Below are 21,881 nucleotides of genomic sequence, written 5' to 3' on the forward strand. Positions count from 1 at the left end.
TCCATCCTGGGCTGGGGTAGGGTGGGGCTTTTCCCTCCCTGCCCTGGCTCCTGCCTCCGTGCCAGTGCCCGACGGTGAAACGCTGTTGACATGTCCTGAATTATTAAGCACGGGGTGGGCTCCAGAGCACATGCTGAGCGGAGCGGCTGGGGCTGCGCGGCGTGGCGGAGCAGCGCTTGCTCCCTCGCTCACTCGCTTGCTCGCAGGGACACACGCAGGGGCTGACAGCTGTGCGGGTGCTGATAAGGGAAGCCACAAGGAGACGATCGAGGAGAGAGACAAGCGGCAGCAGAGGCAGCAGCGACAGAGGCAGCGCCCGGGCTGCGGAGCTGCTGGGAGTGGGAGTGACGCCCCCACCTCGGGCCCCCACCCTGTCCCCATCCTCCTCCTGGTTGCCCTGAGTTTAGAAGAGCAGCCGCTGCCACCACCACCACTCCGGAGGGCACCAGGGCTGCTGTCCAGGGAAGGACAGTAGCAGTGAGGCTCTGGCCAGTCCCAGCAGCCGGGGACAGATGCCGATCGAGATTGTGTGCAAAATCAAATTTGCTGAGGAGGATGCAAAACCCAAGGAGAAGGAGGCAGGGGATGAGCAGAGCCTCCTGGGGGCTGCTCAGGGGCCAGCAGCCCCTCGGGACCTGGCTACCTTTGCCAGCACCAGTACTCTGCATGGGCTGGGCCGGGCCTGTGGCCCAGGCCCCCATGGACTGCGCAGAACCCTGTGGGTACTGGCCCTACTCACCTCACTGGCTGCCTTCCTGTACCAGGCAGCCAGCCTGGCCAGGGGCTACCTGACCCGGCCTCACCTGGTAGCCATGGACCCTGCTGCCCCAGCCCCAGTGGCGGGCTTTCCGGCTGTCACCCTCTGCAACATCAACCGCTTCCGGCATTCGGCACTCAGCGATGCTGATATCTTCCACCTGGCCAATCTGACAGGGCTGCCCCCCAAAGACCGGGATGGGCACCGTGCAGCTGGCCTTCGCTACCCAGAGCCTGACATGGTAGACATCCTCAACCGCACTGGCCACCAGCTTGCTGACATGCTCAAGAGCTGCAACTTCAGTGGGCACCACTGCTCCGCCAGCAACTTCTCTGTGGTGAGTTCTACCAGCTGGGTCACCTAAACCTGGGGTGGCCAGAAGTTAATGTGGGGGTGGAGGGTGGTACGTGAGGGCATCCTCAACAGGGCGTCCCTTCCTTCTGCCACCAGAGGCAGGCCTCGTGTCTCCCTCAGCTGGTGTTTCCCTCTGACTCCTCTGCCCAGGAGCAGTGGATGCTCGGAAGGGCTTACCCCGGTGGCACAGCTCCCCCTCCTCTTCTATGCTGCTGCTGCTGCTGCTGTGTTCGAGGTTCAGGGGCCAGGGGTGGATGGACTCAGGGCCCTGGAGCTGGTCTTCATCCCAAGGCCAGACAGACTGAGCCCCACTTTGTTCTTCTCATTTTCTTCGGGGGGCTACTGGATTCTTCTTCCCACCAAACCGATGTGACAGGGAGAGGGTTGCTGGAGGGGAGAGGTGTCCCTCTCTAAGGAAGGACTCAGGGCTGCCTTCTGGGGAGCTGGCCCGGACAGCCAGCTGGATGAAGATGATCTTCGTGTATCCTGGATGCCAGTCTCTCGTTTCTGTGCCTCTCACACACACACACAGCCCTTCACAGCTGTTCTCACACACCCCTCTTTCATGCTCCCCCCTCGTCGATCGGTCCTGCTTGCCAGTGCCCCCACCCCCTCCGGTTCCCCTGTCCCTGCTGCTCCCTTGCCTGGCTCTGGCTCTCACACTGGGAATCACTCATTCCCTCTATGTGCATAACTCATCCTCAGAGCTAGCACACGAACACACGCGCGCACACACTCTACTGCTCAGGGACATGGTTTCCTTGCATACTCCCTGCCATGCACGCTCAGTGTCCCTGTCACTACACTCAGATGCACACCTGCACACCCACACACCCAGAGAGATACTCATTGCCTGCTTGTACCACAGCTCATGGCTGCCAAGAATGGGGTCCTGCTGGGGATGGCATCCCAGCTCCTGAGACCAACGTACCCCAACTTCTGTCCACCATTCTCCAGGCAGAGACAACTAGCACCATTACCCCCATGTATGTGAACACAAATACATGTACCCTCACGAGAAGTGGAGAGTCAGTTCTGCCTGCTCCCTTGCACACCTCCTGCCGTCAGGTGTATGAGTGTGGGGGATGTGTCTTGGATGCTGTCAGGTCTATCAGAGTTCCTTTCATACACACTCACAAGCTATTACTCACAGTGTGCTTGAGTCTGTCCCCAGTCCCCAGTTGACGCCTATCTTTGTGTGTGTGTGTGTGTGTGTGTGTGTGTGTGTGTGTGTGGTCTCATCCTTGTGGCTATTGGCTGGTATGTAAGCAAATGTATAGTGGCACCCACCGAGGGGCCCACTCACACCCATCTGCCAGCAGCAAGGGGCTCGTTCCTTCCTGAGAGCCTGGCTCCTCACTCACAAGCTCTCCCTCTCTCCCTGCCTCAGTGTTACCAGGAAACATGCCTCAACCAGGTTCCTGGCCCCGCCACGTCTGCAGTCGAGGGCCTCTTGCTTTGGGTTGTGTGGGTGGGTTTGGTGGGAGGAATTAGCATGAAGAGAGGGGCAGGAGGGAGGAGATTGTACCAGGAGTGGGATTAGGGAAGAGCAGTCTGTTGTCTAGCTACACACTCTGTCTTCTAGGAAAATATAACATTGCTCTCCAAGACCCGAGCTAAGAGGGAAGTGGTGTGCGAAGTGAGTGTGGCCTTTGGGATCTGTGGGACTCCTGCCTTGCAGCTTCACCCCTCTGTGGTGGGGGTGGGGAGGAACTCAGCCTCAGCAGGTGCTGCTGGGGCAGAAATCAATGGGGTCTTTGTGTCCCTGAGTTTGCTGCTTCCTAGCTCCAGTTGGGGTGGGCAGGAGAGGGGAAGGACAACGATGACACACATCAATGGAGGAGAGATGGAGAGCACTTAGGGAGTGAAGGGAAGGTGACCAAGGGTTTCTGTTAGGATAAGAGGTGTCCAGAGAATACAGGGCAAGGATTCCCTTGACCGAAGCTTGACTAAAGTTCTTGGAATCCTGGGGATGGACGGGGGCGAGGAAGCACAGGAAGAGCTTTCTCTAGGTTCCCTGGGGATGGAAAGGGGGGGGAGAGAGAGAGAGAGAGAGAGAGAGAGAGAGAGAGAGAGAGAGAGAGAGAGAGAGAGAGAAAGTTGGTAGATCTGTGCTGGTGGATCTGTTTCAGGGACATCAGTGCAAGTGGGACCAAACAAGCACTGGGGACAGAATTCCCCTTTTGAGGTTCCCATTCCCCCATGCCCATCCGAGCCTGGACTCGTAGCCTCCTGCTCACACCCTGTCCCCCACCTGCTGTATATAATCCCTCCTGGACCCAGAGTACTCAGTTGAGTCTGAGACAGTTAGGAGCTGGCCCGTGGTATTGGAGAAGATTGGATGTGTTTCCTAGGTGAGACTGGCAGCCTCCGGTGAGGACATGAGTTGGTGATTCAGCCCTGTGGTGAGGATGTCGGGGTACATGATAGGGATTTGAAGGGTTTGGGTGAGGAGCTGAAAATGTGAGCTGGTTGAGGTGGCACCTGCCAGGGAGTGGGCGATGAAATGGCCAGAGATGGTGACAGACAGGCTTCAGTGAGGGACTGTTATGTGTTTTCTGTTGCCTTCTCTGTTTCCTCCTTCCCACTCCCCACTCTGCTGTGACCTTTCCTCCGGAATCCAAGTTAATAAATGTCACATTTTCCAGCCTATTTTTACTCTGGGTAATGTGCCCTCCCCCAGTCCCCTAAGCTGCTGCTCTTGCTTCTGGTGCCACTGAGATCGCGCTCACCCCCACGCTCCCAAATATCCCTTCATGTACTCCTAGTCAGGCGCTCAAAATGCTGGTCTGTGGCGTGCACACGATGCACACTGGGCTCCTTGCTAGGACCTGTGGGGGAGGGGAAGCCCTAGTCCTCAACCCCTGTCCTCAAGATGCCTTCAGTCACATGGTAGAACAGGACAGGGATCCTCAAAAGCCTAAGCAACCATTCAAGAGTTAATCAGCCATGCAAGCGATGTCATAAGGTGCCAGGATTAATTGCCAGATGAGGTGCATGATGGTAAGAGCCTGAGTTCAGAGAGAGAGGCCACTCTGGGCTAAAAGAGGGCTGGGGAGGCTTAAAGGATGAGGCAGCCAGAGTGAGGTTTCGAGAGGAGAGAAAGAGAGGCAGGGGTTCTGAAGGCGCCACTGTCCTCCACGCATGCCCCCTCCACCCATGCCCTCAGCTCTTCTCTCCTCTCCTCCAGTCAGCTCACAGCCCTCTCCCACTTGTACTTCAGATTTTCCCCATCACCCCGTCACCCTGACACAGTAGAGGGCTCGCCCTTCCTCTTTGTTTCCACTATCCCCCAACTGTGTGCCCAGCCCCAGGTCTCCCCCCCTCCATCATGGCTTAGTCTGTCAGCTTGGTAGGAGGCAGTAGCTCTCTCCCTAGCCTTCATGCTTGCTCTGTACAGATGCAAAGGTGGCAGCTCTAAAAGCCAAGCATCTCCGCTCCACGGGGGACAGGACGCTATGTGTGAGTTCTGAAGCTGTCTGACCGCATGGACTCGTACCTCAGTTCTATTCCCTCATGTGGCCTCAAGGAAACCAAAATGCTTTTTCGAGCATCCATTTGTGTATTTATTACATTGTCTCTGGGGTGCTTTTGAGGGGAAGATGCCTGAAAAGAGTTTAGTACGCTACCTGGCACGCACACAACGTGCACTCTGCGAGTGCCAGTTGTCACAAACACCACCGGGGCAGCTCCTGGCCATCTCTTAATCTCACTGTTCTCAGTATCACTTGATGGTGTCTGACCCCTGCTCTGGAGCAATGCTGCTCTCCATCCTCTGGGTCTTCCCTCAGACCTTCGCTGTCCACTGTGTGGTTATAGCCTTCCCAAGCAAGCATGCACGTGTGTATACGTGTATACACTCTATGGGTCAGTGTTAGATGACAAACCTGTAAAGATAGAGACATCCTATGTCTGTATTTTTCAACAAGGTAGTCACTAGCCACGCATGGCTGTTGAGCAACTGAAATGCGATGTGGCGTGTGCAACTAGTGTGTGTTTTCGTGGACAGCATACCAGTGACTAAGGTTCAGGTTGTCTGGCTGAATCAGGGCTGGAATTACTGATGGGACTACATGGTGATGTTTTGTAGGGTGTGACAAAGTCGAGCTGAGGTCCCGGGTTAAGCTGAGCATGGCTGGAGACTTTGGGGTGTCTGAACGAATCGTGTGGATGCAGATACTACTTTTCCCAGAGGCAGGCATGACCTTGCTCTCTTCTCCTCCGTGCCCCTGCCTGAAAATTGAAGCAGGAAGGAGGAGGGCCTCCCTTAGGAGGTGGGGGCAGGTCTCAGCTCCTCGATGCAGCCCCCCCATTAAAGCATACAGACAGCCCCTAGAAGGGCAGGAAGCCAAGGCTCCATGGCCTCCTCACTCTCCATTCCCCCTTGGCTCACAGGCTTCCCTCCCCCTCCCAATCCTCCTTCCCCACACGCTGGTGACTGCCGTGACTATTAATCACTAGCCCTGTTCTCTTCCTCTCTACTAATCAGGCACAATTAGACAAGGCCTCTTCCAGCTGGGCAGTCCCCCCCGGCCCTCCTCCTCCCTTCACAGCCCTCCCCATCCGATACCCAGGACAACTCTGAGGCAATGAGGACTTCATGTAAGCCCTGTGCTACTCTGGCTGCCCTGATGCCCAGTTTGGGGCTTTTCAGCAATCTCCTCTTTCTATTTTGCCTCCTCCTTGGTCCCTGGTCTTGCCCAGTGTTATAGTTCTGTCAATATTGGTGGGCTCAATCTCTAACCCAGTGCCACTGTCTATCGAAGGGGCAATTCCATGCTCACTTCCCAACTCCAGACCTATCCTATAATCCTTGGTTCTGGAGGGGGGTTATGGGGGGGCATTTCTGATGTTTGTCCGGGCCTCTTACCTTCCAGATGAACTTTATTAATTTTGCCGGAACCCCCCCTAGGCAGTTCTCTGTCCCTGTGGTCCCATTGTGTCCTGAGGTGTGACCCTTGTGCACATTTAGTGAACATCTGGATGAAGGCTGCTCCTGCCTTGAGGAACTAGGAGGGAAAAGTTAATGATCATATGTGGCGAAGGGTGGAGCCTCAGCCTCATTTCCAGCTAACTGTTGCCCATGTGAGGATGTCGGTAGTCTTCCAAGGTGTCAAAAGAAGCTCCAAATCTAGTTCATTTCAATAAAAAAAAGTTCCCCGATTTTAACAATCCTGTAGACTTCCTACTGCTCAGATTGCAGAACCCAGGTGTGTAAAGCACACCTTACTTTGTACTGGCTGCTGCTCCTCGAGTCCTCCTGGAGGGGGCGCTCTCAGCCTGGCCGCATTGGCAGTGAAGATGGTGGATCAGATTAAGGAAGTGCGCCTGAAGGGAAGAGCAAGGACAATCGTCACAGAGGGCTGGTCCTCAAGGGCAGTGGGGAGGGTCGTGAGAGACATGCCCCACCCGGCCCCACTCGAGAAGCCCTGTAGCCTCTTCATTAATCAGGAATCAGCCCCGAGCTGGGCTCATTATCAACCTAGCTTCGCGCACTGCTGGAAGATGCTGATTAGCATCTGAAGAAATGGCCCCCATACTGTACCTCTCCTGGCCTCCTTCGTGAACCCCCATCCCTGTCCTTGGGCTTCCAGGAGAAACCTGCCCCCTCTTGTGGTGGAGAGCAGGGCTGCTGATCCAGGTCTGGATTGAGGGGCAGAAAGGATCAAACCCGGAGGCGAAAGGGTCCTATAGATCTCAAAAAAGTCCAGTCTCTAGGCTACTGGATCCAACCCTGGACAGAGAGAGGAGTAAGTGGGGATGGAGGCTAAGGGTGGTCCCTGGTGGAGGAGAAAAGACAGCAACCTCAGGTTGGGGAGATAAGAGCTTTCCCACTCCCCACCACCTTCCTGGCTCTCCCGTATCCACCTCCTTTAAGCATCTGGGTCAAGGAGGTGGGACAACCAGCTCCATGGGCAGTGGGGAAAAGCCCTCACCTACCAGAATTGTTGTGCATTTTGTTGTCGTTATTTTTGGGTTTGGTGGGCTGTGACAGAGGCTTAGGGATCTTCAGAGCACCCCCACCCCATCTTACCCCACCCCCCTGTGCTGCGGGAGTAGGTAGGAAGACTGAGCCTCGGACTGAGAACAGCAAAGTTCCAATGCTGTGTGTGTGTCTTCCAGAAAGGGCAGCGATGCCTGCTTTTCTTCCCTAGGCTCCCAAGCAGGGGGTAGCCGGGTAGAATATCCAGCCCACCCCCCTGAATGTTCACAGTGCCCTTGGGACACGGCTTGGGGCTGGGGGTGGGGGGAGCAGTTCCAGAGAGATAGGCATAGGCTGCGGCAGGCGAGGCAGCAGCGAGAGTTCAGAGAGGAGCCACGGGATGATTAAGGGGAAATGGAGGATTGATTTAGGAGGAAAGATTAAAGGAGCTAAATCCGTGGCGCTTGGCTCAGCGGTGACTAAGCGTGGACAGGATAATAGCTTACAAATGTGTGAAAGGTGTAAATACCAAGTGGGGGCGGGGGAGGCAGCTTGGTTGGCTAGGGGAGTGGGGACAGGGGACTGGACAGACCCTGGGGAGGGCTGGAGACTCCTGGGCCACTGCACAGTGGAGCAGGCTTCTCCCTATCAGGAATGCGAGTGGAGGTTGGGATGTTTGGGAGCCTCTGGTTTCAAATGGAGTTTTCATTTCTAGGGGACAGCTCCCCAGACCTCGGGGTGAGTGACTTCCACATTTCACTTCAGTAGGGCTAGAGGCTGAGGTCACCGGTTCAAATCTGACTCAAGTCCTTCAGCGCTGCCTCAGCACCAGGCCTTTCGGTAGTTCCCAGGCTCACTGGCCACGCCCAGCTCTGGCCCAGAGCTCAGTCTACTCGGGTCAGCGCCATCCCTCCTCCCGCCCCTCTGATCTCCTCCCCGGCCGCAGCGGGCGGCGGGCGACGGTGTCTCCCTCCGCGGTGGAAGCCTCTGGCGCTGCTGTGTGCACGGAGGTCACTTTGCCGAGGAGCCGGGAGCCGAGGGAATGCAAATGAGGCGAACCCAGGGAGGAGAGCCGAGGAACCCGGAGGAGACAGAGGGAGGGCGCTGCTCGGTGATGGATGCCTGCCCCGCAGGAGAGGCGGCCAGCGGGAAGCGTTGCCCGTGGGTGCAGCCTCGCAGTGCGGGGTGGGCAGCTAGGCCTGTGCTGCCAAAGTGAGCCTTAGTGCAGGGGGTCCCTGATGGGAGCCCACCTACTCGTCAACCAGCGGACGAATGGACACCCTACACACACACACACACACACACACACACACACACACACACACACACACACACACACACACACACACACACACACACACACTCCTACTCCACGGATCCCCAAGTCTTGGAATTGAAAACTCCCGCCCACCAACTGTGAGTGCTAAACTCTTCTAGGCTTTGTTTGCATCAGGCGGTAGGGATGCCAGGGAAGGACTTAGTTACCGATTGAAAACATTATCGCCTGTGAAATTCTTTCTAGGGTTTAATTTTTAGGCAATGGCTGCCCGGAAACAGGTGTAACTGTTTACTTGGGTCCTGGAGTCCCGCCTTCTTCCACTTGGAAAACAACCCTGGACTCCCATTCCATACTTCTACTCCCACAATTTCTCACATGCTGGCTACTGGACCTTAGCCAACTCCTCCTTCACACCCATGAGTCTCATGCTTACGTTTGAACCAACATTACCACCGCCATTCCGAGACCCACCTCGGGAGGCAGACTCCTTGAAAAGCGCGTGGGAGGCATTAGGTACTGAGAACTGGGTACTAAAAACATAGGTCTATCTGATGTCCTTCCTGGGGAGTGGGCCAGCCAGCTTCCTCAAAAGACGCTTTCCCTAATTCTCCAACCGGAAGCGACCTCCTGTTGCAGCAGCAGCAGCTGCCTTGGCTGGGATCTCCACCACAGCATGGAGCACAGCCAGTAGTATCTATTTGTGTGATTGTGAGGTTTGTGTTCCGTTCCCTCTTGTGGACCTGGCACTTTGAATATGCCTGGCACATGGCGTAGGTGCTCAGGTTCTTAAATGAATTCATGCCTCCACATCCCACAGCAAACTCCTTCAGAAAAACTGTTTTGTTCTGGGATGTATCCTCTGTGTCAAACCCAGTGTCTGACACATCATAAAGGCTTAAGGAATACTGCTGGACACATGGGATGTTCCAACACCCATTGTTCTCTGTTCTGCTACATCATGTGACCTTGGCAAAGTTTCTTGACCTCTCTGTGCCTCCACCATTCATCTGTGAAATGGGGGGCAATAAGAATAGCTTCTATCATCTCTTCTTCCAACATTAAAGAGTTTATTTATGCAAAGTACTCAAGTCACTGCTTGGTTCAGAGCAGGCATTCAAAAAACTTTGCTCTTGCTAATGTGTTATATAATTATCTCTTTTCTCATGCCAACTTTGAAGGGTATCTGATTTTATTCCCATTTCACAGATGAAAATATGGAGGGCCAAAGGGATCTGAATCCCACAGACCTCAATAAAAACAAATTTTAGAGGTAAGCCAGGCTGAGCTTCCCCTTGGCTGGAAGAGCCACATCTCAGAACCTGTGAGCTTTGCTCTGAAAAAGCTCCGCTGATCACCCGCCAAGGGCAGACATCTTTACTGAGAGGCAGGATGCTCTGTGAAGATGGACGGGCTGTGCTGTCTGGCTGGATGCTCCCTTCCCTAGGTCACCCCCTGCCTTCCCCTCTTCCCCCTCCTGCTGAGTGCCAGGGTCATGCATCACTCTGGAGTTTATCTCTAATCTGCAGTCTTAACCTGAGGAGGAGGAATTGCTGGTTGCCTTTTATGGAGGAGCAAACCAAGGCCTGTCAGGCACCCAGCTCTTGATCTAGAAGCTGTTTATTACGATTAGAGGAAGAGGCAGGATTTGAACACTGCTTTGTCGGGCTCCCAACTCTGTCCCTTCTCCCGTGTTCTCTGGCTTCTATTCCACCATCACAGACCAATGCTGGGGAGTCATAAATATGATTTCATTTTTACAAATGTCTGTTTACTTAAGGGGAGCTCAGTATGTCACCCAAATTCCAGGGCTGAAGCGATCCTCCTGCCTTAGACTCCTGAGTATCTGGGACTAACAGGTGCTTGCTTTGGGACTTGCTACTTTTTTTTTTTCCTTCAAAGCTTACAATTATCCCCAGAAACAAGTCAGGCAGAAATGTTCTGGAAGATTCCATTTGACAGAAGAGAAAACTGAGGTTCAGAAAAGTCAAAAAAATCACTAATTCAGACTGCAGGTTGCTGGACTTAGTGTCTGTCTAGTGACTCCCAGGGAGGGGACAAAATTAGTAAAGACTCCTGGCACTAGTTGGGGAGGCAGGCTGGGTTGCAATGCTGAATCTTATCATTTGTGCGTTCTTGGATGGGGAACGGCATCTCATGGTTTCTGATTTAGCCTTTGCACAATGGGTCATGGGGCTGGGGGTTGGTCTGAGTGACCCCAAACTTCTGACCAGCACAGATATCCAAGCAATTTGTGTTGAGTTTCTTCCTCTGCCCCTGGAGAGGCGAGAGGAGGACGAAGCGCTGAGCCTGCATCCTGGGTCACCCCTGAGTAAAGTCATGGCTTAGGCGCACTCCCTCTGGAGATGCTAGTGAGGGCTGGATGAAGAAGAATCCACTATTGGTCCACAGTGGATGCCAGAGTACTGCAGGGTGAAGGGGAGTTCATTCCAGGGCACCTAAGAAGGAGGCATAAGGGTGGGTCTCACAGAGGAGGGCAGAGGGATAAAGGAGAAGGGCTACCATCCACAGAGAAGTAGCTAGGCGGGAGGTACTGGGGTCTTGGCAGAAGCTGGGTGCCCAGAAGGCGGTGTAGATAAGGCCCGAGCTGCAGATTAGCTGTGGGATTAGCTGCCTGGTCCTTGCTGCTTCTGGCTGCTGCTTATCTCCCGGAGGCCCAGGGCCTTCTCCCACATAGCTGAGCCCTGGCCCTACTAATTGGCTATTAACCCTGTGGGCTCTGTGGCTACAGGGAGGAAGAAGAGCTAGGGAGGGCTGGGGTAGGGGTTGGGTGGGGGGAGCCAGCAGCCGGGCAGGGAGAGCTATCTTGGGAAATGGGAGCTGTGGATGGATGGAGCTCAGAGGGCTGAGAGAGAAGCCATCGCTCAGGAAAGCAAGCTCTGGACAGATCTCTTCCAGCTCCTGATCATTGTCTCGGGCAGATGGGGAGGGAGAGACTACAGGGAGGAGGACATCAGGGCAAGCTTGGGCCCCTAGTAAAATCTAGGAGGAAGACAAGATGTAGGAACTGAATACTTACATGGAAGATGAACAGAGAGAAAAGCAAATAGGATAGAGGAACAGAGGGCGAGGGACAAAGAGGGCAGGCAGCATCTAGGCTTTGGGAGAGCAAGGGGTTTGGATGGTAAACAGGACGGCCAAGGGCTGGGTGCAGAGAAACCGAGTCTGGAGGGATAACGGGCTGGGCACCCAGAAAATGTAGACCTAGGGATCTACAGAAGCGGTTGGCAGATAGACCTAGAGCAGGAAACTGGCAGTGATTCAGGTCAGCACTGCAGGGAGAGATAGTCAGAGAGGGACCAGTGAAGGGCTAGCTAGAGGAAGCTGGCAGAGGGATCCTAGGGCCACCTGCTTACAGACCACTCGCCTTCAGCTCAAGGAAGTTCTAAGGTCACACACTCCAGCTAGGGCAGGTAGCAGAGGTTCAGAAGTCAAGATGGAGAGGAGGTGTTAGGGCTCCGAAAGGATCAAGGCCCCATGGGAAGAGCTTAGAAGCTGAGGTTATCTGGAGATGGCCCTGCTGCCATCAGAACACTTCCTGGTCCAGCACCAACTCTCTATGATTGGGCCTCTAGGCTCTCCACTCTTGTTTACACATCCTTCCAGGCCAGCCTGTGGGGAGGGAGTAGTGGACAGCCAGTGGGACCTTGTGGCTGAACAGTCGTGCCGTCTCCATGGAAGAGGCTGCGGGCTGTGCCGCCACCAGAATTCTACCACTTAGGAGCTGGTGGCTGACTCCACCATCACTGCCTGGGCCAGGGACTGTCTCCAGGGCAACGACCCGCTCTTCCCAGCAGTGGGGCCTGACCCAAGCTGTGCAGGTGGCCCAGACCTGCCAGTCTGGCCTGTCCAGCCTCTGTGGAAAGTCCTTTGGACCTGGACTACTTTCTGTGTCACCCATCGCCCTGTCTCCAGGACAACTACTTCACCTGTGCACCTGCCAGGTAATCGACTCCTCCTGAGTCAGAAATAAGCTCCACCCTATCCAGTAGCAGATGTGTCTGTGTACACATGTTGACATGTAAGCCTACAGGAAGAGCCCCAAACATCTTTCCCCCACGGAGCACCCACCAGGGTGCTTCACAAGTCCTGGTTGTATTCTAAGTAGGGCTCCATCCTGTTCAAACCTCTACTGCTCTTTGCTTGCTGTGTATACTTAGCTGCTTTCCGTCTCTGAGCTTCAATCACGTCATCCTTCACGAGGGGGCAACAATGATCACCTCATGTGGCTCGTGTGAAAGGATCCGAGGAGAGGATCTATCAAAAGCACTTCTCAAAAGACCCGAGACATGTACTCATGTATGAAATTCTAAAAGAAAGAAAGAAAATTTTGATCTGGGACAAAAATGAGGATGTTTGATCATGCTCGCCTTTCTCCTGTCCTCCGCCGGCCCTCCCTTTCCTGGCCTCACAGGACTTGGAATGCTAAGAGGGAAGCAGGACCCCAGGCTTCGGGAGTTGGAAACCTGTGAGTGAGGCCAAGCTTCGGAGGCCGTGACAGACACGGTCATGTGAGCAACACAAACCCAGGCTTCCCTCACAGAGCTTGAGTCTCATTTAGCCTCTCAACTCAAGCATGCACTCAAAACTGGCTGAGTTGGCAAGAACTGATTCCAGAATCTTCTTGGCCTGAACCAGGAAAATGTTGGGTGCTTACTTGTTCCTTTCCTGTATCATCTGCCTTCCCCACACCACTAGGAAGCCAGGAGACTTGCACTCAGCACACTTGAGGTTCCTTTCTCTCCCGTCATGCCTGAGAGCCATGACTAGACCCAAGCTGTCTTGCTTGACTCTTGTATGGCTTCTAGTTATTTTCAGTTTCAGCGCCAGGGATGCCACCTAGGACCTCCCATAGTAGCCAATCACTCCACCACTGAGCTAGACCCATGACCCTCTACTTTTTGAGACAGAGTCTCACTAAGTCACTAGAGCTAACCTTGAACCCAGTTTGTAGCCCAGGCAGGCCATGAATTCATGGTTCTCCTGCATTGGTCCAGAGCTGCTGGGATTACAGGCTTGTGACACCATGCCTTGTTTATTTCTACTTACTGTGTGGTCCATAGATCAGCAAGTTTCATTCCTGGGAATTCGTCTACCTCCATGTATTAAACCAGAACCAGCACTTTACAGAGGGGATCTGGGTACAAATTGGCATTTGAGGAGCGCTGATCTTGGAGACCTCTGCAAACTGGTCCAGTTCTCTGAGCTTCTGACTCCTGTCTGTGGAATGAGGAGATAGTAATACTGCCCTTGGGGGCAGTCGTGATGATTCTATTAGACTGAGCACCTAACCTAACATACTCTAAGATATCTGTGATGTCCATTCCTGCCCCTCAGGGACAGACTGTGATGGTGGGTCCAGGTGGACACAGGAGTGATACAGATCAGGGCTAGGACTAGAACCCAGAAGCTGGGGAGGGACAGATGAGGAAGGAAAGGCAGGTGACATGGAGAGGATGGGGCTGAGGAATAGAACTGAAGGGAAAGAAGAACAGAGAAAAGGAAATTCCAGGATGAGGCACTTCCTGCCTCTTTCCACCCCGAGGTGGGAGCTGGGTAGGTTTGGGTTGGGAGGAGGCTGGCAATGGATTATGGGAGTCTCCGGACCTTTGCATTCTCATGAGTTCCATCTACTCACTAGCTGTGTGGCTTCATTAGTGTCACCTCACCTCTCTGAGCCCCAGTTTCCCTCTCTGGAACCAAGGTTATCAAGCACATCTGAAGTCAGAAGCACTGGGTGGGTGTGACATGGTGTAGGTAGCAGTAGATGTTTTCATGTTTTGTAAATGTCAAGGTGCCTGCTATGTGTATTCTGCTGTTTCAGAAATCAGATTGGGTAAAGGCTGTACCGGGGGTGGGGGTGGTAGGAGAAGGGTTGCTGAAGCGGCAGGTGTAACTGGCTCAGCAGAGAAGGAAGGACAGAACTTTACCCTCAAGGTGTCCCTGATGGTGCCCTCAGGTTGCAGCAGAGCCCCACTTCCCGCCTTCAGTTCTGCCTCTTCCTTCAGAACTCTCCCGCTTCAGGAGTCTGAACAGATCTCTTCCCTCCAAGCCATTCCATGCCTTTTCCCAGCTTTTACAGTGTGAACACGTTCCCAAGAAAAGGGGAGGGGTAATGTTGGAGCGCACTGACCCCTCACTCCCAGAGAAGGTGCTGCCTGTGATGGGTTTGACCCAGGGGCACATCCCTGTGGGGTGAGCCGGGCAGGGGGACGGCGACTAGAATCTGCCTCTTTCTCAGTAGCTCTCCCACTCCAGCTGCTCAGTGACTCCAGGCAGCCTCAAAAATCCCCAGTCCGAGCCTGTGCCTTCATCCTTGGGTCACCAGCGCCATCTGGTGTTGTTTGGGGAGAATGCTTGTCCAGGAGACATGAGATGGGCTTTGGATAGTAAAGGTTTATGAAAGTGTCCCCACGATGGGACAAATGCATGGGATAACAGACAGGCTCCCTGCACCCGTACAGTTTGATCTCCACTGGGGAACATGGGCAATGACAGTGAAATGGGGAGATGAGGAGCAGAGCAAGGTCTCAGGTCTGAGGTAAGTAGACAGTTAGCTCTGCCACTCCACGAGAGGGAACAACAACTAAGGCCTGAGGTGAACAGGACTAGATGTTTGATTCACAGATTCAGGAGTGGAAAAGGAGGAAGAGGGCCTGGGTCACACTGAAGGGCAACTTTAAGGCCAAGGAAAGAGTCTGACTTTATTCTCTGGAAAGTGAAAAGCTATCGCTTAGTTTTGCTTAAAGATAACTTTTGCTGGGACTGGAGAGATGGCTCAGTTGATGAAGAGCTTGCTGTGCAAGCACGAGGACTCTGCCCTCCAGCATCCATGTAAAAAGCTGTTCAGTGGTGTGTGTGTGCGTGTGCATGTACGTGCCTGCATGTGTGCATGTGTGTGTGTGTGTGTGTGCGTGTGTGTGTGCGTGGTGTGTGTGTGTGTGTGTGTGTGTGTGTGTGTGTGTGTGTGTGTGTGTAATTCCAGTGCTGGGGAGGCAGAGACGAGAGCATCCTTAGAGCTGACTGGCCAGCCAGCCTAGCCGACTTGATGGTCTTCATGTTCAGTGAAAGGTTCTGTCTCCACAAGTAAGGGAGAGAATGACTGAGGGAAATTCCAGACATTAGTCTCCGGCCTTCACCGCATGTGAATACGCACAAATGCCAAAGAATAAAATAAGTTTTATTGTGTATACTTGAGGTTTACAACGTAAGCTATAGAGACTAGAGTCTGGCAGGGGACTTGGCTTGAGTGTTCTGACTGCTGTGTGGAAAACAGAGGTAAGGGATAGATGAAGGGAGACCGCATAGGTGGAGACCATTTTAGAATTGTTATGGAGGGCAGGGGGATGAGGATTTTAGGGATCCTTACTCAAAAAACCCCCAAAAACCAAAAGAACCCTAAGTAGCAGTGGGAGGACCCTTTACTCAGAGGAGGGAGGACAGGAATTGGTGGGATAGCAGGAGTTCGGAGCCTACCATGGTGGTGCATTTCTGTACTCCGAGCTCTTGGGTAGTTAAAGCAGGAGGATTGGGAATGCAAGGCCAGCTACACAGGGGGCTCTTGTTAACACAGCATAGCAAATCTTGGGTAGGGGAATTTCTAGGGTACTGCAAGGCCCTGGGGAGAAGCACATCCAATTTGAACTAAACAGTAAAAACCTGACACCCCCCCCCAAAATAAAAGAGTTCTGTTTGTGTTCTTTCTCCCTCCAGGTCTATACTCGCTATGGAAAGTGTTACACCTTCAATGCAGATCCTCAGAGTTCACTGCCCAGCAGGGCAGGCGGCATGGGTAGTGGCCTGGAGATCATGCTAGACATCCAGCAGGAGGAATACCTACCCATATGGAGGGAGACAAGTATGCAGGCGGGAAAGGGATAAGGGCCAACTCAGGGATGGGGCCTGGGCTCTGCTCTCCGCCTAGCGGGGGTTCTGAAGCCCCTCATCTCTGCTGTGCAGATGAGACATCATTCGAGGCAGGGATCCGGGTGCAGATCCACAGCCAGGAGGAGCCTCCCTACATCCACCAGCTGGGGTTCGGTGTGTCCCCAGGCTTCCAGACTTTTGTGTCCTGCCAGGAACAGCGGGTGAGCATTCCCAGCTAGGCCTAGGCTGAGCACAGGGCAAAGCACTGCTCAAAGGGCTGCTGGCCAGATCTGCCTTGCAGATACTCAGTCTGCCAGCCCAGTGGCCCTTGCTGGGCTATTGACACTGGAGGACTGGTCCTGACGGACACACTTGGCCTTGACCTTGTCATGCCCCATCTCTGCAGCTAACTTATCTGCCCCAGCCTTGGGGCAACTGCCGGGCGGAAAGCAAGCTCAGGGAGCCTGAGCTTCAGGGCTACTCAGCCTATAGTGTGTCTGCCTGCCGACTGCGCTGTGAGAAGGAGGCCGTGCTTCAGCGCTGCCACTGCCGGATGGTGCACATGCCAGGTGGGCACCTCCAGCCAGTCTTCGGTGCCACTTTTCTGAGCTCCTGAACCTCCAGGGGCAGAAATGTGTACAACATGTACACGCATCTACACGCCTGAGCATGTGCTCATGTGTATGTCTGGATACTTACATGTGTTCGTGTATTTGGGAACACATGGGTGCCCATGCTTGCATGCATGCTGATATGTATTCGTGTGTATGTGTTTTGGGGTTGTGTGTATGAACTGAAGAACGCACACATGATTGTGTATGCAAACATACAATTGCCTGCATATGTGCGTGTATGTTTCACTGTTTTTATGCATGTGTATGTATACATTGATCTGTTATGCATATGTGCAAACACGCATACATGTAGATGTCTACATGGGTGTGTGGTAAGGGAGAAGGGAAAGGACTGTAGATCTCAGAAATGTTCTTCTCTCTTTTCAGGCAATGAGACCATCTGCCCGCCAAATATCTACATTGAATGTGCCGACCACACACTGGGTGTGTGCTGCCTTCCCCTTCCCCGCCTCTCATCATTCCTTCATCCCTCTGTGTGCCCATCGCCCCTGTGTCCTGTCACTTCTCCTCCCAGTCTGTTCTAGAGGGGTCTTGATGAAGTTGAGCTGTTCACATCTCAGTGGGAGGTGGAGGTGGGGGTGGATCCTAATGGCTTCTATAGGTTCAGACACTTGGTGAGTGATGACAGACCATGGGGATGCTACAGAAAACCAAGACTGGGAGTGAAGCCTGTCTCAGTTCTCCCAGTCAGTATTCCCCCCGCCCCCAACCCCCTTTCTCTGAAAAAATAAAATGACTTCTCGCTGAGCTCTAGGAAAAATACATTGCTGGGCAAAACTCTATCTTTCCACAGGTCTCCCTGAGCTGCAGCTCATCTACCACCTTTCCACCCACCCACCCATCCATCCATCCACCCATCCATCCATCCATCCATCCACCCACCCATCCACTCATCCATCCATCCATCCACCCACCCACCCACCCATCCATCCATCCATCCACCCATCCACCCATCCATCCATCCATCCACCCACCCACCCACCCACCCATCCACCCACCCACCCATCCATCCATCCACCCACCCACCCACCCATCCATCCATCCATCCATCCACGCTTAACTACTGATTGATTCATTCTCTAGACCTGCTCAACTTGTTGTGTGCATTCAGAGTGAATGAGGGTTCAAGAGCCCTGCCCATGAACACTTAGTAAGGACACATGCTAGCACAGAGCAATGGTTCTTTAACAGGGGTATCCCACGGGTGTTATATAAGGACCTGGGGAGGAACACATAGCCCCAGTCTGGAAAGGCAGGGATGATTCTACATGAAAAGCCCCTTACATATTAGTCAAGATTTGACTACATAGTAGAGATAGCATGTCCTATGTCCCAGAGACCTTGTAGCTTGAGAAAGCTTGCTTTGTCTAGGGTACCCACAGATCAGTAGAGCTGGAGGCAGAGGTCAAAGGAGGGAGCAGAGAGTGGAAAAGAGAGGTTCTTGGAAGCCGACAGGACTTAAGGCGAAGTAAAAGGGTGAGTGAGTGAGAAAGTGATCAGAATGGAGAGTTTGAAGCAGGGCACCAGAACTCACTGCAGAAATCTAGATTTGATGGGCCTCCGGGGATGCGTTCGAGATGCTAGGGTAGCAGACTAGCATACCAGGCTCTCCTCTATACGCCATAACACCTGCACCTGTGAAGTGTGTGACTGGAGAGCATTAAACAAAGGAACAGATGTATCCGCTGGATAAGGGAGTCACACAATAGGTGACACCAGGGAGCCTTCGCTCTTAGGCCTGAAGGAATGAAGGAGCATCATGAAACTGAGACAGACAGAGAGAAGGGGGTAGGGAGGGCAGTGGGGGGGGAGCTTGAGCCCCTACTTGGGGCTGTCTGAGAGGGCAGTGTGGCACAGAAGAATGCAGCCCTACCTATCCGTAGCCTGGTAACTGGAGAAACTGGAAAGAAGTACACACATACATACCCTCCCACTCCCTCTGACCTGCCTGACCACAGGCTGGAGGGCAAAGGTGTCGAGGTTATGCGGTTGGCAAGGATCAGCCCCTGGGGTATAAGACAAGAAGAGAGTGAAATGGGGGACCAAAGGGGCAAGCAGAGACATCCTAGCCTATCAAGTGTGATCCTGTCAGTTTATTCTGTTCACCCATCCATCCATCCATCCACCCATCCATCCATCCATCCATCATCCATCCATCCATCCATCCATCCATCATCCATCCATCCATCATCCATCCATCCATCATCCCTCCATCCATCCATCATCCATCCATCCATCCATCATCCATCCATCCATCATCCATACATCCATCCTCAATCCATCCATCCATCCATCATCCATCCTCCATCCATCCATCATCCCATCTATCCATCATCCATCCATCCATCATCCATCCATCCATCCATCCTCCATCCATCCATCATCCCTCCATCCATCCATCATCCATCCATCCATCCATCCATCCTCCATCCATCCATCCATCTATCATCCATTCATCTATCCATCCTTCATTCACCCATCATCCATCCATCCCCCCTCCCACCCATCCCATCCAGCATCCTTCCCCTAATCCCTTGCTTGTGTGACTGAGATCCCACACTGACTAATTCTGGCAGATGTGCTCTCACCTCCTTCTGAGCCATGGGATCTCCTTGTTCCAGGGAGCTAAGGACAGAGGGAGAGACGTATAGATGCAGCTGTCATGGGTCATTTAAAGTTGGTCTGACGGGGCCCCCAGTCAGCATGCTCTAGAAGGTGACAGGTCTGGCCTTCTGAATAGACATGCCAGTTCAAGATAGTCTCTGTGCCTGTCCCCATAGCTACTGTGCCTGTGGCCCACCCTCCCTGCTGCAACTGGTGCCTTTGTGTTGCAGACTCCCTGGGTGGGGGCTCTGAGGGCCCATGCTTCTGCCCTACACCCTGCAACCTGACTCGTTACGGCAAAGAGATCTCCATGGTCAAGATCCCCAACAGGGGCTCTGCCAGGTACCTGGCGAGGAAGTACAACCGCAATGAGACCTACATAAGGTAAGACACGCCCACAGAGGAGCTGTGTGGGGAGAGCCCTTCAACAGGCCTGGGGCACAGAAAAGACCGAGAAGGAGCTGCCCTCTTTGTGTGTACTGGGCTTCTGTCAGAGTGCCATTCACAATCTGCGTTACATCCTGGTCCTCTTCTGAGCTGCCACAGCTCTTGTATCCCTGCCACTGCACAGATCCCGTTTATAGGACACCAATTTAGACCCATTTGTATGTCCTTCTCCTCAGACACATAGGGAGTTCAAGGCCAGGGCTCTATGAAACCCTTTCTCAGAAAGACAAAGCAAAACAACCACCACGACAAAAACTCAAAGCTAACACAGCCGGACCCTGAGGTTGCCAGCTTCACAGCACATAGGGGTCTTAGATGAGCATCAGCTGGACTGGGGAGGACCTTGCCAGCTGCCTCAGGAAGACCAGTAGCCCCACACAGGTGTCATTTCGTGTCTTCCAGGGAAAACTTCTTGGTCCTGGATGTCTTCTTTGAGGCCCTAACCTCTGAAGCCATGGAACAGCGAGCTGCCTACGGTCTGTCAGCCTTGCTGGGTAAGTCCTGACCCTTGCCACACTCATGTGTGGATCAGCCCAGCCTGTTCCCACTGACCCTTCCCTCTTTCTTCTCAGGGGACCTTGGGGGACAGATGGGCCTGTTCATTGGGGCTAGCATCCTCACCTTGCTGGAGATCCTTGACTACATCTATGAGGTAAGGAAAGGCAGAGAGAGTGGTGCAGGCTCCTGAGTGGGCAGTGGACTCGGGGTTCTAGAAGTGCCTGAGAGCCTGGGTCTGAAGAGGCTGGGTTGAGGAACGCGGAGCCCTACTGGTGCCTTATTAGGCACCAAGTCCTATAACTGAGGCCTCTTCAACACCCTACTTTGACCTGCAAGGTCTCCTGGGATCGACTCAAGAGGGTGTGGCGACGGCCCAAGACCCCACTTCGGACGTCCACTGGGGGCATCTCCACTTTGGGGCTGCAGGAACTGAAGGAACAGGTAGGTGACCTCTCCTCCCAACCTGGAAGAACTCCCTTTCCCCAGAGCCACTTCCTGAAAGTTCCCAAGACACCCCAAGGGAGAAGACAACTTGAGACTTGAATACACAACTTGACCACTGTCCCATCTGTCCCCTTTTCATTTCAGAGTCCCTGTCCAAGTCGAGGCCGTGCTGAGGGTGGGGGGGCTAGCAGCCTGCTTCCCAACCATCACCACCCCCACGGCCCCCCAGGAAGCCTCTTTGAAGACTTTGCTTGCTAGGATGGTGCTGTGTGGGGAAAGTACCCATGAAACCCCACACATCTCCTATTCCTGGGACAGAAGGTCTGGGGCAGCCCAGGGCTAAGGGAAGGGGTGGTGCTCACTGAGAGGCCAGGACTAGGGTCCTGCTCTCCCTGACCTAGGCTCAGCTGCCTTGCACAAGGGTCCTTCTTGTCCATACTCCCTGCTCCCAGGCAGGTGTCCAGGAAGGGCTAGAGACCGGACTAGAGGCCCCTGAGGAGGGGAGGGAGGAAGAGAGGGGGAAGGCGGAACCCTGGTAGAGCCCCTCTGTACATTTGTATATATTTAGGGACTGGGTGGGGGGGGACACAGACATAGAAGGGTGGGGCTGCAGGGGAGGGTGATACAGGATAGTCAGGGTCCCAACCCTAATGGCAGAAGGCAACTCCTTGGGACCCAGGCATGTTGGGCTGGTTCTACTTCCCTCTTTCCAGGCCCAGCTCCCTCTTGGCAGGGGGAGTGGGTGGCCCAGCAGGCCTGGCCCAGCTCCCAGTTCCCCCTGTACCAGCCCCACCACAAGTTCCCTTCGTGGGGAGTGGGTGGAAAGACCTTTCAGACCTTGGCTAAGCTTAGGGGGAAAGGGAGTGGCCTTCTCAGACCTTGCTCCCTAGAGACTGGTTTTATAAAGTGCTGGTGAACTTGGGAATAAAGAGACACAAAGAATTCTGTGTCTGTTTCTGTGTGTCTGTTTCTGTGTGTGTGTGTGTGTGTGTGTGTGTGTGTGTGTGTGTGTGTGTGTGTGTGTGTAGGGGGAGAGGGTGGGAGAGAGGCAGGAGA

General features: G+C 53.8%; 1 protein-coding gene across 1 annotated transcript; it reads left to right on the forward strand.

Moving 5' to 3' along the window:
- Positions 1-124: 124 nt before the first annotated feature.
- On the forward strand, positions 125-21,772 carry Asic4 (acid sensing ion channel subunit family member 4). Its single transcript, XM_032901411.1, is given in 11 exon segments — positions 125-472; positions 474-1,094; positions 16,045-16,189; positions 16,291-16,418; positions 16,604-16,766; positions 17,199-17,255; positions 19,667-19,820; positions 20,286-20,377; positions 20,456-20,535; positions 20,718-20,822; positions 20,970-21,772. Coding segments are annotated over 11 exon segments (2,001 nt in total). The 5' UTR covers positions 125-130; the 3' UTR covers positions 21,084-21,772.
- Positions 21,773-21,881: the final 109 nt, after the last annotated feature.

The sequence above is a fragment of the Rattus rattus genome, chromosome 4 (genome assembly GCF_011064425.1).
Source record: "Rattus rattus isolate New Zealand chromosome 4, Rrattus_CSIRO_v1, whole genome shotgun sequence".
In the NCBI taxonomy this organism is placed as follows: Eukaryota; Metazoa; Chordata; class Mammalia; order Rodentia; family Muridae; genus Rattus; species Rattus rattus.